This window comes from Triticum aestivum, chromosome 5D (assembly GCF_018294505.1).
Source record: "Triticum aestivum cultivar Chinese Spring chromosome 5D, IWGSC CS RefSeq v2.1, whole genome shotgun sequence".
NCBI lineage: Eukaryota > Viridiplantae > Streptophyta > Magnoliopsida > Poales > Poaceae > Triticum > Triticum aestivum.
Window position 1 is genome coordinate 115,003,062 of NC_057808.1, and position 12,724 is coordinate 115,015,785.

At 46.7% G+C, this 12,724-nt stretch overlaps 1 protein-coding gene across 2 annotated transcripts; it reads right to left on the bottom strand.

Moving 5' to 3' along the window:
- Positions 1–5,163: 5,163 nt before the first annotated feature.
- LOC101290634 (calmodulin-binding protein 60 D) lies at positions 5,164–10,311 on the bottom strand. 2 transcript variants are annotated; one of them, XM_044539694.1, is made up of 12 exons: positions 9,856–10,311; positions 9,691–9,739; positions 9,529–9,578; positions 8,078–8,126; positions 7,925–7,974; positions 6,999–7,498; positions 6,748–6,911; positions 6,438–6,644; positions 6,200–6,356; positions 5,992–6,099; positions 5,800–5,885; positions 5,164–5,727 (listed from the first exon to the last, which is right to left on the bottom strand). In XM_044539694.1, exons 1-12 carry the CDS (start codon positions 10,215–10,217, stop codon positions 5,713–5,715), a joined length of 1,797 nt encoding a protein of 598 aa, XP_044395629.1. In that variant the 5' UTR covers positions 10,218–10,311; the 3' UTR covers positions 5,164–5,712. The 2 variants fall into 2 exon arrangements, with proteins under 2 accessions (XP_044395629.1, XP_044395628.1); XM_044539693.1 differs by having other exon boundaries at positions 5,811–5,885; positions 9,856–10,302.
- Positions 10,312–12,724: the final 2,413 nt, after the last annotated feature.

Sequence of the window (12,724 nt, forward strand, 5' to 3'; positions counted from 1 at the left end):
CACCATCGTCACCGGCGCGACACCTTGATCTCCATCGTAGCATCGTTGTCGTCTCGCCAATTATTGCTTCTACGACTATAGCTACCGCTTAGTGATAAAGTAAAGCAATTACAGGGCGATTGCATTGCATACAATAAAGCGACAACCATATGGCTCGTGCCAGTTGCCGATAACTCGATTACAAAACAGGATCATCTCATACAATAAAATATAGCATCATGTCTTGACCATATCACATCACAACATGCCCTGCAAAAACAAGTTAGACGTACTCTACTTTGTTGTTGCAAGTTTTACGTGGCTGCTACGGGCTGAGCAAGAACCGTTCTTACCTACGCATCAAAACCACAACGATAGTTTGTCAAGTTAGTGTTGTTTTAACCTTCTCAAGGACCGGGCGTAGCCACACTCGGTTCAACTAAAGTTGGAGAAACTGACACCCGCCAGCCACTTGTGTGCAAAGCACGTCGGTAGAACCAGTCTCGCGTAAGCGTACACGTAATGTCGGTCCGGGCTGCTTCATCCAACAATACCGCCGAACCAAAGTATGACATGCTGGTAAGCAGTATGACTTGTATCGCCCACAACTCACTTGTGTTCTACTCGTGCATATAACATCTATGCATAAAACCAGGCTCGGATGCCACTGTTGGGGAACGTAGTAATTTCAAATCTTTCCTACGCACACGCAAGATCACGGTGATGCATAGCAACGAGAGGGGAGAGTGTTGTCCACGTACCCTCGTAGACTAAAAGCGGAAGGTTTAGCACAACGCGGTTGATGTAGTCGTACGTCTTCACGATCCGACCGATCCAAGTACCGAACGTACGGCACCTCCAAGTTCAGCACACGTTCAGCTCGATGACGTCCCGCGAACTCCGATCCAGCAGAGTTTCACGGGAGAGTTCCATCAGCACGACGGCGTGATGACGGTGATGATGTTGCTAACGACGCAGGGCTTCGCCTAAGCACCGCTACGATATGACCGAGGTGGAATATGGTGGAGGGGGCACCGCACACGGCTGGGAGAGATCAATAGATCAACTTGTGTGTCTAGAGGTGCCCCCTGCCCCCGTATATAAAGGAGGGAGGGAGAGGCCGGCCCTAGAGGGGGCGCCCCAAGTGTGGGGAGTCCTACTAGGACTCCCAAGTCCTAGTAGGATTCCCCTTTCCTTTCCGGAGTAGGAGAGAAGGAAAGAGGGGGAGAGGGAGAAGGAAAAGGGGGCTGCACCCCTTGTCCAATTCGGACCAGAGGGGGGGCGCACGCCTCCTTCCTTTTGGCCTCTCTCCTCTATTCCCGTATGGCCCAATAAGGCCCAATACTTCTCCCGGTGAATTCCCGTAACTCCCCGGTACTCCGAAAATACCCGAATCACCCGGAACCTTTCCGATGTCTGAATATAGTCGTCCAATATATCGATCTTTACATCTCGACCATTTTGAGACTCCTCGTCATGTCCCCGATCTCATCCGGGACTCCGAAATACCTTCGGTACATCAAATCACATAACTCATAATACAAATCGTCACAAAACTTTAAGTGTGCGGACCCTACGGGTTCGAGAACTATGTAGACATGACCAAGACACATCTCTGGTCAATAACCAATAGCGGAACCTGGATGCTCATATTGGCTCCCACATATTCTACGAAGATCTTTATCGGTCAAACCGCATAACAACATACGGTGTTCCCTTTGTCATCAGTACGATACTTGCGCGAGATTCGATCGTCGGTATCTCAATACCTAGTTCATTCTCGTTACTGGCAAGTCTCTTTACTCGTTCCATAATACATCATCCCGCAACTAACTCATTAGTTACAATGCTTGCAAGGCTTATAGTGGTGTGCATTAGCAAGAGGGCCCAGAGATACCTCTCCGACAATCGGAGTGATAAATCCTAATCTCGAAATACGCCAACCCAACAAGTACCTTTGGAGACACCTGTAGAGCACCTTTATAATCACACATTTACGTTGTGACGTTTGGTAGCACACAAAGTGTTCCTCCGGTAAATGGGAGTTGCATAATCTCATAGTCATAGGAACATGTATAAGTCATGAAGAAATCAATAGCAGAATACTATACGATCAAGTGCTAAGCTAATGGAATGGGTCAAGTCAATCACATCATTCTCTAATGATGTGATCCCGTTAATCAAATGACAACTCATGTCTATGGCTAGGAAACTTAACCATCTTTGATTCAACGAGCTAGTCAAGTAGAGGCATACTAGTGACACTCTGTTTGTCTATGTATTCACACATGTACTAAGTTTCCGGTTAATACAATTCTAGCATGAATAATAAACATTTGTCATGAAATAAGAAAATAAATAATAACTTTATTATTGCCTCTAGGGCATATTTCCTTCACTGGGTACCCCCCACATCATATATTAATCATAATATATTGACTGAAAAAAGAGATATCACCCGAAACAATATCCTGCCCGTATTTTGTTTGTACGAAGTAGTGTATGCAATTAGAATTTCAACTTATGTGCTTTGCACGTACCAGAGTACTAATATATTAATTAGTCCAAACCTTACAAGACCGTCCTTGCAAAAATAGAAATACCACATATGCCCATGGGTATATCAAGGCCAACTTCTTCTGCACTCGCCGGCGGGAGTGCTATGAGTAAAGCTCAATGTCACCCGTGGATCTCCTGAACAGCCTTAGAGCCAGGGTAAAGTTGACACATCGACCGAAAAGTGGCTGGTCGGAGCTAGAAGATGCTGGCAACAACAAACCAAGAATCAGATTGTCATCCCGAAAAAGAAAGCAACAAGAAGGGTAGAACCAGGGAGGCCTAACCTCATTGGCTTCCTCATGGAACCGAAATTAATCGTGTTGCGGCGAACCAGAAGACCAAAACATGAATTGTCGCCGTCTTTCCAGGTAGCTCCACCGGCAAGTAGATCAGGCCTCATTTTTGTCTAGGTGGTCTTCAAATCAGCATCACCGGAACGAGAAGTACTTATTCCATCGTCTGTAACAGGCCCGCCCGATCTACTCTTCTCTCTCAATCAGATCTAGGAAGGCAAGGGAAGGAGTTGGTGAGGGTTCGAGAGGGAGGGGAAAGAGATTTTTTTCGAAAAGGGGGCTCCCCGGCCTCTGCATCAGAACGATGCATACGGCCACCTTTATAAAAAAGCAAATAGATTCAACAAAGGTCTTACAGTCTGAAAAAAAGTAAAGAAGAGCTCACAGAGAGCCAATAAAAAGTAGCCATAAAGCCACAACCGGCTGGCATAAAAAAGATAGGGAAACTAACTGCCTATCCTATTACATGACCGCCATCCAAACCGGTTGAAAATATCCCGTGCTACCATTTTCCAGCGGATGGATCCAGTAACCAAACGCTCCCTGGCCTCCGTCGGAGTGAGTAATGACCACATACGGATCAACGTAGTGGCTCGGAAGATAACCTGCAAAAAATGAATATTTGTTGTTCTGTTAAAAACCAAATCATTTCTGCAGTTCCAGACTGCCCACAATAAAGCACATACTCCTACGCGAATGTGTCTCGCTGTTCCGACCTCTATCCCGTTAAGCCACGTTCCAAATAACATGCTGACAGAATTCGGAGGAGTAATATTAAAGGCTATGTGCACCGTCCGCCATAGCACTTTTGCCAGCGGGCAGTCAAGAAAAAGGTGTTTAATAGTTTCATCCCGATCACAAAAACTACATCTAGTCGGTCCTGTCCAGTTACGCTTTGCCAGATTGTCCTTGGCTAAGATGACTTGTTTATGTCCAAACCACATAAACACTTTAATTTTTAAAGGAACTTTGACTTTCCAAACATGTTTGGAACTAGGAATGGAGCTAGAGTTAATAACATTCAGATACATAGATTTAACTGTAAACTCCCCAGTCCTAGTAAGCTTTCAGCGCAACTGGTCGAGTTGTTGAGACAGCTGGACCTCCATCAGCCTACTCACTAAATGGAGCCAAGCTTCCCAACGATTACCGGCTAGCGTCCTCCTGAATTGAATATTAAGGGGGATGAACTGAAGTACTGTTGCAACGTAAGCGTCGCGTCGTTGAACAATACTATAAAGAGACGGGCATTGAAGCGCGAGGGGTGTCTCTCCTAGCCAAGTATCCTCCCAGAATCGCGTGTTGGTGCCATTGCCGATTGTAAACTTTGTCCTATTGAAAAAGGCTGATTTGACTCTCATCAGTCCTTTTCAAAAAGGCAAGTCCATCAGCCTTGCTGTCACCTGGGACAAAGTTTTGGAGTGAAGATACTTGCTACGAAGAATCTGGGCCCATGTGGCCTCTGTCTCGACAGATAGCATAGACAGCCACTTGCTGAGAAGGCATCTGTTCTTGGGAGGGGAAAGAGATAACCAAGAGAAGATCAACTTCTCTGTCGTGTGGTTCAGCAATAACATTTGATAACTAATCCAAGTCTACAACAGGTTTCCTACCCACTTAACCGCGCCACGAGCACGCAGGCATCGTCTTGGTCGAACACACACTCACTCCACAGCCCAGGTACATAGAACAGGCGGCAGGCCTCGAGGTCACTCACTGACAGTTGGGGTCGTCCCGTCTCCTTGTTCTTCTACAGGTGGAGCCTCCCTGGCAGGCGTGACATCGTCTCGCCACCATCGACCACACACCTAAGCCCCGCTTGGAATAGGGGTAAATTTATACACCCGTATTACTTTTACAAGTGTATTTCACCAGCCACATATGATTTTCAACCAGAAATGAAAACGACCGATTGAGGTCTGTATCTTTTACAGGTGTAAAAGTGTGCAAAACGACAATCCAATCAGGCCCCTAGATTGAACCGTAGGTTGGGCTAGGGAGACCCAAACTCCACTCCAAAGGGGGGTTCCCCCACATCGCCAGTGCCGGAAGACACCCAGAGGCGAGGGGAACTGCTGGTGGCGGCTGCACAAATGAAAAACCCTAGCCACCTGAGATTTCAGGAGAGGAGATGCGCACGTGTTAAACTTTGCACTCTTTGAATTGAGACAAAGTTTATATGATTTTCTTTTGGGAGCGGAGGGGGTATGCTGCAATGCAAAAAGGTGGTGAAATAAATTTTACAGTACCATGTGAGAAAATTTTACGTTCTGAGTTTTCTCTTACTCAACAATATCTGTCTGCTATTCATGGCAGTTTACAATCGTAAAAATTCCAAAACATATAAACATCAATTAAACATAAGTGGGCGCGCAGACAACAAAATGTTTTGCCTAAGTTACAACACACCCTTAGATCCCACACGACATCATTGTACAATGTTGAAAACATCTAATAGGAAAGAATAGGGGCAAGCAATTTTGTGTCCAAACATACAGTTTACAATGCTTGAGACTGAAAGTAATACTACTCGTATATCACAACCTGACACCTAAGTTATAGTGACACACAACACACAACCATGATGGTACACGGTCTAAACTGCATTGTGGAAAGTGTTCGCTTGCTAGAAGCTTCCATAATCCGGTCCGGGAAATAGATTGGCGCTAGGCTCCGGTTCAGGGATAAATATCATCGTGCCATGTCGATGGTCCAACAGCATGGTTAGGTGGATTCTCAGAGTAATGGATGGCATGCATGCTTTCTTGGACTTGAGTAGGAACAAATAATTGTGGTAGAAGGTTGTGCTGAACAGACGTTGATGCCTGTATGACACCTCCGCCATCCATGGACATGGGAGCTTGCATCTGGCTATGGATGTTCACTTGACCTGATCCTGGAATTGGGAGAGTAAAATGTGAGTCATCTATCAGGTTTATTCAGGTTTGTTCATGGTTCATGCAGAGACCGATTGCTCACTTTCGTAGGGCCAGTGTAGCAATTCACCAGTGAAAATTGTAGGTTGCTGCTGACCAACTGGTAGAATACTTTCTCCTGAAAAAAGGCCAAAATGAGCATAAGTCACTGAAACTGCAAGGAGTCCATGAGGAAACAGAGGATAAAGAGATAAGAGGGGAACAAAGCAGCAACAACTATGTACCTTGGAAATAATGTGTGTTAACTGTGCTCTGATCACCATGAATATACTCATTCTGGTGAGATGGTTCAGTGATATTGTTGATCCTATCCTGCAACTGGTTTTCATTTGCTGCAGTTCCTCAAAAAGACCAATTTAAGCTCCATAGTTCAGGCCATCGCATAGTCAGAAATTTTAAGACATGGGAAGGGTAAGAAAACGTGTATCTAACGTTGAAGCGCGACATCCGGCCCAAGAATGAATGCTGCATCCAGAGTAGAATGTGTGCTAGAGGGAACTTGTTCAGGAAGATTGCCATTCATCACATAGTCAAACGGAAGGATGTCCAACTGACCGCGCGCACACTCTTTCAACTCATACGCTTGAGCCTGCGATGAGAAAATGATATCTTCAACTTGTTTGACTTCCACATATGGTCCAAATATTAGATGAATATGGTGAGAATGTACCTTCTTAGCCGGATCAAAATTGTCCCGTGAAACGTAAACACCATAAAAAATTGCTCCAACAAGATCATGCACGCAATTGAAGAAGATCACCACATTCCCCTCTACACTGTGATATGCTTTGAGCTCAGGCCTGTCTGCGAGGCAGCATTCCCTGGCATGCTTAACCATTCTTTCCCAAGCGTTACTGCGCTTCTTGATCTCGAGGACCTATATGTAAAGAAATCGAAACGACAACATTATTCACCATGAGAAAATAGCACAACAACTTCTAAAGAGAATGAGAAAAACAATTTTAGGGAAGATTTTATACCATTTCACGGAGCACGTCTGCGTCCTTATTCAAAGCCTTCAAGAAGTCCTCCACTGTGAAGATATGAACATTCTTAAGCCTCCTGTGGTAAATTCCATCTCTGGAGATTTCTTCCAGGCGATAGACTTCATCGTCCAATCTTGGAGGGTGTCTCTTCTCATTTGCTGAAGCAAACAATGATTAAAAAGGAAACTGTAATGTGAGTCCAATGGAAACAAAGAACATGCTGACTAGCAACAAAAGTCTTTTACCTTCATTCCTACGATCCAGCACAGTGACCGGCTCCATGACAGCTTCCTGGACTCGAATACCACCGATCTTCCTGTTCATGCACACTCTTCCTCCGACGATGAACTTCCTACTGGGAGTCCTGGATGATCCTTCTCTGAAGCGGATTTTTCCCAATGATGCCTCCCCATTGTTCAACCACGCACTGCAATCGCCCCCCAGCACTGACCCTTGCCTGTGCCGGCCTTGCGCTATGTGGCTGTTGAACTCCTCTTCAGTCCAGCTCTCCTGACCGTCACTGCAGAAGTCGCCACGGAGAACCAGGATCTCAACTTTCGCCTTCGAAAGCGGGCCTTCATTGATCATTTTTTCACCATCAAAGACGCCAACCCTGATAGCCGCATTGCTCTGAGATGTTATAATCTTGTCTGTGTAAATTGGAGTCCTGAGGCCATCCAGGAAACGCAGGCGAATGTTGGCATTCGGTTCACTCAAAGTGGCACCCTCCTGATATGGTTCTGATCTGAAACAGGAACATGAATGACATTGTGATGTAGTTGTTGTTCAGTTGGCATTTTTTAATTTAACATCCACATACTACTTTGTTCCTATAGAGCAGCATCGGATAGGTACTGCTATGTGACAATGCGAGAACTGAAACTAAAATATATATAATCAATGGTATTTTGATTATTGTACATTTGTAGAATACTATTTATTAAATATGGATAGCATGCATGGTGCATGTTAAGGTGAATCTTTTCCCATGCATAATGGCACGGTGAGTTGACATAGTTGCATGTTGATAGAATTAGAGTTAGTGGGGATCAACTATGTAGGTATAGAATGATAACTCACCAAAAGGCTAGACAGTGGATATTTAACATTTCAACATGAGACTAAGTATGACGGAGGAAACTATCGAGCATTGCAATTGCAGATCTGTTACCTTGGGTATTTATCGGCGTGTCTATTGGAATGCAAACGTGCCAATTTCTTCTGCAATTTTTACATGACAAATACAGTGTGAGCAACAAATATATTATACTATCAAATAAGGATGAACATGCAAAGAAATTATTTTAAAGAATATGAATCTAACCACTTCATGGCTCATGCTCTCCACTTTCTCCTCTAAATTTTCCAATTTGCTAAGACCAAAGATAGCAAAATTAGAAAAAGAAGCACGGGTAAGCCTTTTATTTATCCTAAAAGTAAATAACAACAAAACACGCAAAGCTTGCATATTTTCATTGAGAAAGTACGGCAAGCTGAAGAAATCATGGAAATACATCAAGACATAAAAGGATATAACTATACTTAATAAGTTACTTGTTCGGTTTTTATGCCCTTTCACATGTTGACAAGGTCTCCAATGTACACCCTTGATTATTCAAAAAATAAAGAGCTGGCTTAATCTTTATCTTTATTTGCAAGTGATTCCTAAGGCCTGGGATGTAGTATCACACACTGATACTCCCCATTGTGACCAGCCTAACAAGAGGGGGTAGTGTATTGGCTCCCCATAACTGCCTCTATTTTGTTGTGGGCGATCTTTTATGGGTTTTCATTTCCATATGAGTTTCGTGTGTTTTCTTTCTTTTTTGTCCATCTCTAGTTTAATTTTTTTTATTAATTTGTATAGTCCTAATCTTTTAAGAAATCATTTTAATTTTGTTTTTTGTTTTTTATGTGCCATTTTGTTTGTTGATTTTCAATGTCACCTTTTTATCTTCTATTTTATTTTCAAGCATGATTATTTGTTTTATATTTTTTTATTTTTCTTAATTATGTATCATGTTTTTGCTTGTTTCTATTTCCTTTTGTACTTTTCATGCGTTGCACCTCATAATTCCAATTAATAATTTTTCACTATATGAACTTTACCATCTCTAGTGGAATATGTGGCATTTTAACTAGTTACATGATTTTTTTCTTAATACATGAATATATTTTAAAAAATGGTACAATTGTTTTTATCAAAGTAATATTACATGTGGCAAAATCAACATTTTTTATATAAACATATTTAGATTAGAACAATTATGAGAACATTCTCTTTGAAAAACAAGAACTTTTTTTTAATAGATGGTTGAACATATTTCAAAGTATTGTATGTACGAAACATTTTTCAAAAATTCATTTTTATAAGTGATATTTTTATTGCCAAAGCTAAATGCTATGAAACACAGGAAGAAAATCTTAGTGGAAAGTCAAGTCCATAATTAAACACTTGCTCTCTTTTTTCGAACCGTGCTTATCCCCTTTTCATTAAAGATATAACAGAAATACACCAAATCCAGAGTTTAATAGGAGATGGGAAAGAAGAGGAAAGCGAGCTCGAGCACTACTAGGAAACCCACTGCACACGCTCGGCAAAAACCTAACAACACCCGAACAAGCAAGACTAGACTATTACAGCATAATCCGACCACTGCTAGACCTATTACAGCGTAATTAAACAGTTGCTAGAAGACAGTAATGAGAAACGGCTGCCATATCTTTCGAAACGAAAATTTGAACACAAGAGCATAACAGAGAAATGATCCTTACCGCATCATAAGAGCCTGAACCTTCTGAATCCCTTCCATCTTCCTCTGAACCTATACAAGCACAAAGAAAGAAAGAAAATTATCATTGGCACCCGGTGAAGTACTAGTGGTTACAAAATTCCAGCAAAAACGGGTACTCGTGCACACGCGCGCGCGCGCTCACCATGCGACCAATCTGGGAGATGCTTTCCGTCACCGTGATCCCGTCGCTCCTGCACGCACAGATTCGCGGGGAAAGAAGAGTTAGAAATCAAGAAACGGAGCTCGACGCGCACCCGATGGATTGAGATGAAATGTCGAGCGGGCAGATGGGGATGGAGGCACGCACATTCGCAGTAGAAAGAGCACGACGAGCACGGTCCGCCGCATGAGCCGCGTCCCCGGCGAGGCCGGCGATGTCGGCGCACGCCAGCCGGCGGCGTTGGCTTTGGCGACCCCGACGCGCAGGCGCTTCGCCTCCTCCCGGCCTGCGCCGGCGCCCGTCAGGGCCAGCTGCCTCTTCGGCGGCGCCATGGCACCGACGAATCGTTCCTCTCTCTCACACACACACTCTCTGGTACCAAGTTCTTGCACGATAGCAGCGGCGGGAGGAACAGGAAGGGGGGTAATGGGCTTGTCTCCTGTCGAAGAGGAAGAAAATGGATCGGCGCCGTTCAGCTCACGCCACCACTGGGTTTTATGGGCGGCCATTGAGATGTAGAGCACGACGTGGAGGATTAAGGATAATTGTTTTACTGTCCGCTGTGCGTGTTTCGACGGATTTGGTAGGTGAGAGCTCGAGGGGGGACGACTGAGGAGCAAGTCAAGCACTCAAGCAGCCCCACTTCACTTCACTCGCCTTCTTGCTGCCGCGGGCGGCCGAAAGCGCGGGGAGTCTCGCTTGTTTCGTCCGTGGACGGCTGGACGCGCATGATTCCCTCCCTACCCGCGGCGAAGTCCGGAGACACGTACGTACGAGAAAACCGATCGATGCGGCGATGCCGCCCTCAATTTCTCTCTCTTGAGTCTTGCAAGATTCCTCTATCTCGCCCTTACGTTTCTTCTTCCTTTTTTCTCCTTTTTTGATGAAATTCGTGTTCCTTGGCTGTAACATTTTTTTTAGCGGTTTTGCTATTTTTCAGGTACAGAATTTTTTTTGTGGCGCCAGTCACTTTTTCCTTCTTTCGAAGTGCACGAGATGGGAAGGCCGAACCTCGCTGGAGAAGGCCCAGCCCTATTATCTATCTTAGGGGGAAGTCATAGCCTTATTATCTTTTTTAAGGGGAAGCCACGACCCCATTTACTATCTTAGTGGTGGAGGTGCAGGGGGTCGATGGAGTTTTTCATAGATGGTGCAGGGCTTAGAGGGATGGCCGGGGAGGTGGCCAGCAACGGCGGTGGGGGGAGGTTGAGGGTAGGGCGGGGCGGTGAGGCGGTGCGCAGTAGCGCCCGTCGACCACGGGGGTGGAGGCAGACGGATGGGGCGGGGTAGGCTGCGGGAAGGAGGAACCATCGTGCGGGGGGAAGAAGATGTGGGAGAAAGAAGTTGAACATGCCACAACATGATTGAGGCAGTTGGATATTGATCAGATGGTCAGGAAAGAAAGTGACTGATAGCATGCGATTTGCCGTGAAGGAGGAGGCGCCCGCCCGGTGATCGCCAATGCACGCTGCCGCCTCTTCTCCTACCTCGGACGAAACGGCAACACCTTCTCCTTCTGCACTAGGACGGTGGCCGATAAGGCGGTATCCAAGGAGGAGCACTTTGACCGGCGCAACATGGAGCGATGTTCGGCCTCCGTGACATAAAACGTGGCGCCGGACTGGGTGCACGCCAACCTGGACCTTTTGTTGGCCTGGGTCAAGGATTGGTTCAAGACCACCGCACAGAAGTTCGCCCGCTGCCGACGCTGGATCAGCGACAAACTCTACAAGATTGGTCTGGCCAAGTTCGAGCGTGCAGCTCGTGCCCTTGCCAGCAAGGGCAATGGCGGGCGACGTGGGCCGGAGTCCGCACCCGACCGTTGCTGCTGGCCAGATGTTTTCGATCGGCTGCATGAGGCGGAGCGGCTCCGCTGCAAGAACACATCAGCGACCGATCAGGGCTACCGCGATCCCTGGAAGGCCGTTCACCGCTGGAAGGAGGACGACAACAACAATGTCGACGACGCCGACGGAGGTGCCAGTGGCCTCGAAGACCATGCCCACGAGGTCACTGCCCGGTACCTCGCATAGTTTAATTTAGTTTTTATTTATTTTAGTTGAACTTGTTAAATAACGTACTAGACGCGTGGACGAATAAGGAAATGAGACGCAACCCCCTTCCTCGCTCCTCTTCCCTCGCGAGCGACGGGGAGCAACACTAGGCGCCGGGCCTCCAACCCCCTTCCTACCTTCTCCTCCCCTCGCCGTGGCGACGCGGTGAGGTGTGGCCTTGTGGCGGCCTTCCTACGACGTGTCGACTACACAGTGGTCTGGCGGCCTCGGCTACGGAGACAGCCGGACTCTACTTCGACGTTGTCTTGTCCGCGGGCGGATCGGTTCGTCCTTCGCTCCTTCCCCTTTTTGTGTGTGTGCTGTCTCCGCGGGCTGGTCCGTTCCTAGTCCATGTCCACCATTGAGGGACGACTTCACCGCTAGGAGGGACGTGGAGTCATATTTGCCTCCCGCCGGTGATGGTGTTCCATCGAGGAGCTCGCCCCTGGCCCAGGAGGGCAGGGCGGGGCGGTGGTGGCCTGTTCCGACCGACCCAGGGGTGGGTTTCGAGGCTGGGGGGCAAGGAGTGGTGAGGGGCCTTTCCGCTCATCTCTTTGTTCGTCGCGGTTGCACGTCTCAGGTTGGATGGTGTCGGGGTCTTGGATGTCGGGGCGTCGGGCTTGGTGGTGGTAGCCGCGGTGCTCGTGGGCGGAGTTCATGGTTCGGGTGTGGTCTGGCTGCCATGGTCATAGGGACTGCGTGGTGGTCAAGGTGCGACGACTGGTGGTGGCGGTGCGGTGAGTGGTGGCTTCGTGTAACCTGTTTGAGTGATGAGGAGGGCTTGCCAGGGTGAAAATGCATTCTGGCCCTGCCAGGTCGGCCGGGACGGCGTCTATGGTATCGTCCCCTTCTTGAAGGCATCGTTGCGGTTCCTCTTCGTTCCCCTTGATGCTCCAGGGAAAACCTCAATCCCTGGATCAGAAGGTGGCGACTCTCAGTGTCGTATCCTTCCTGAAGCTGCC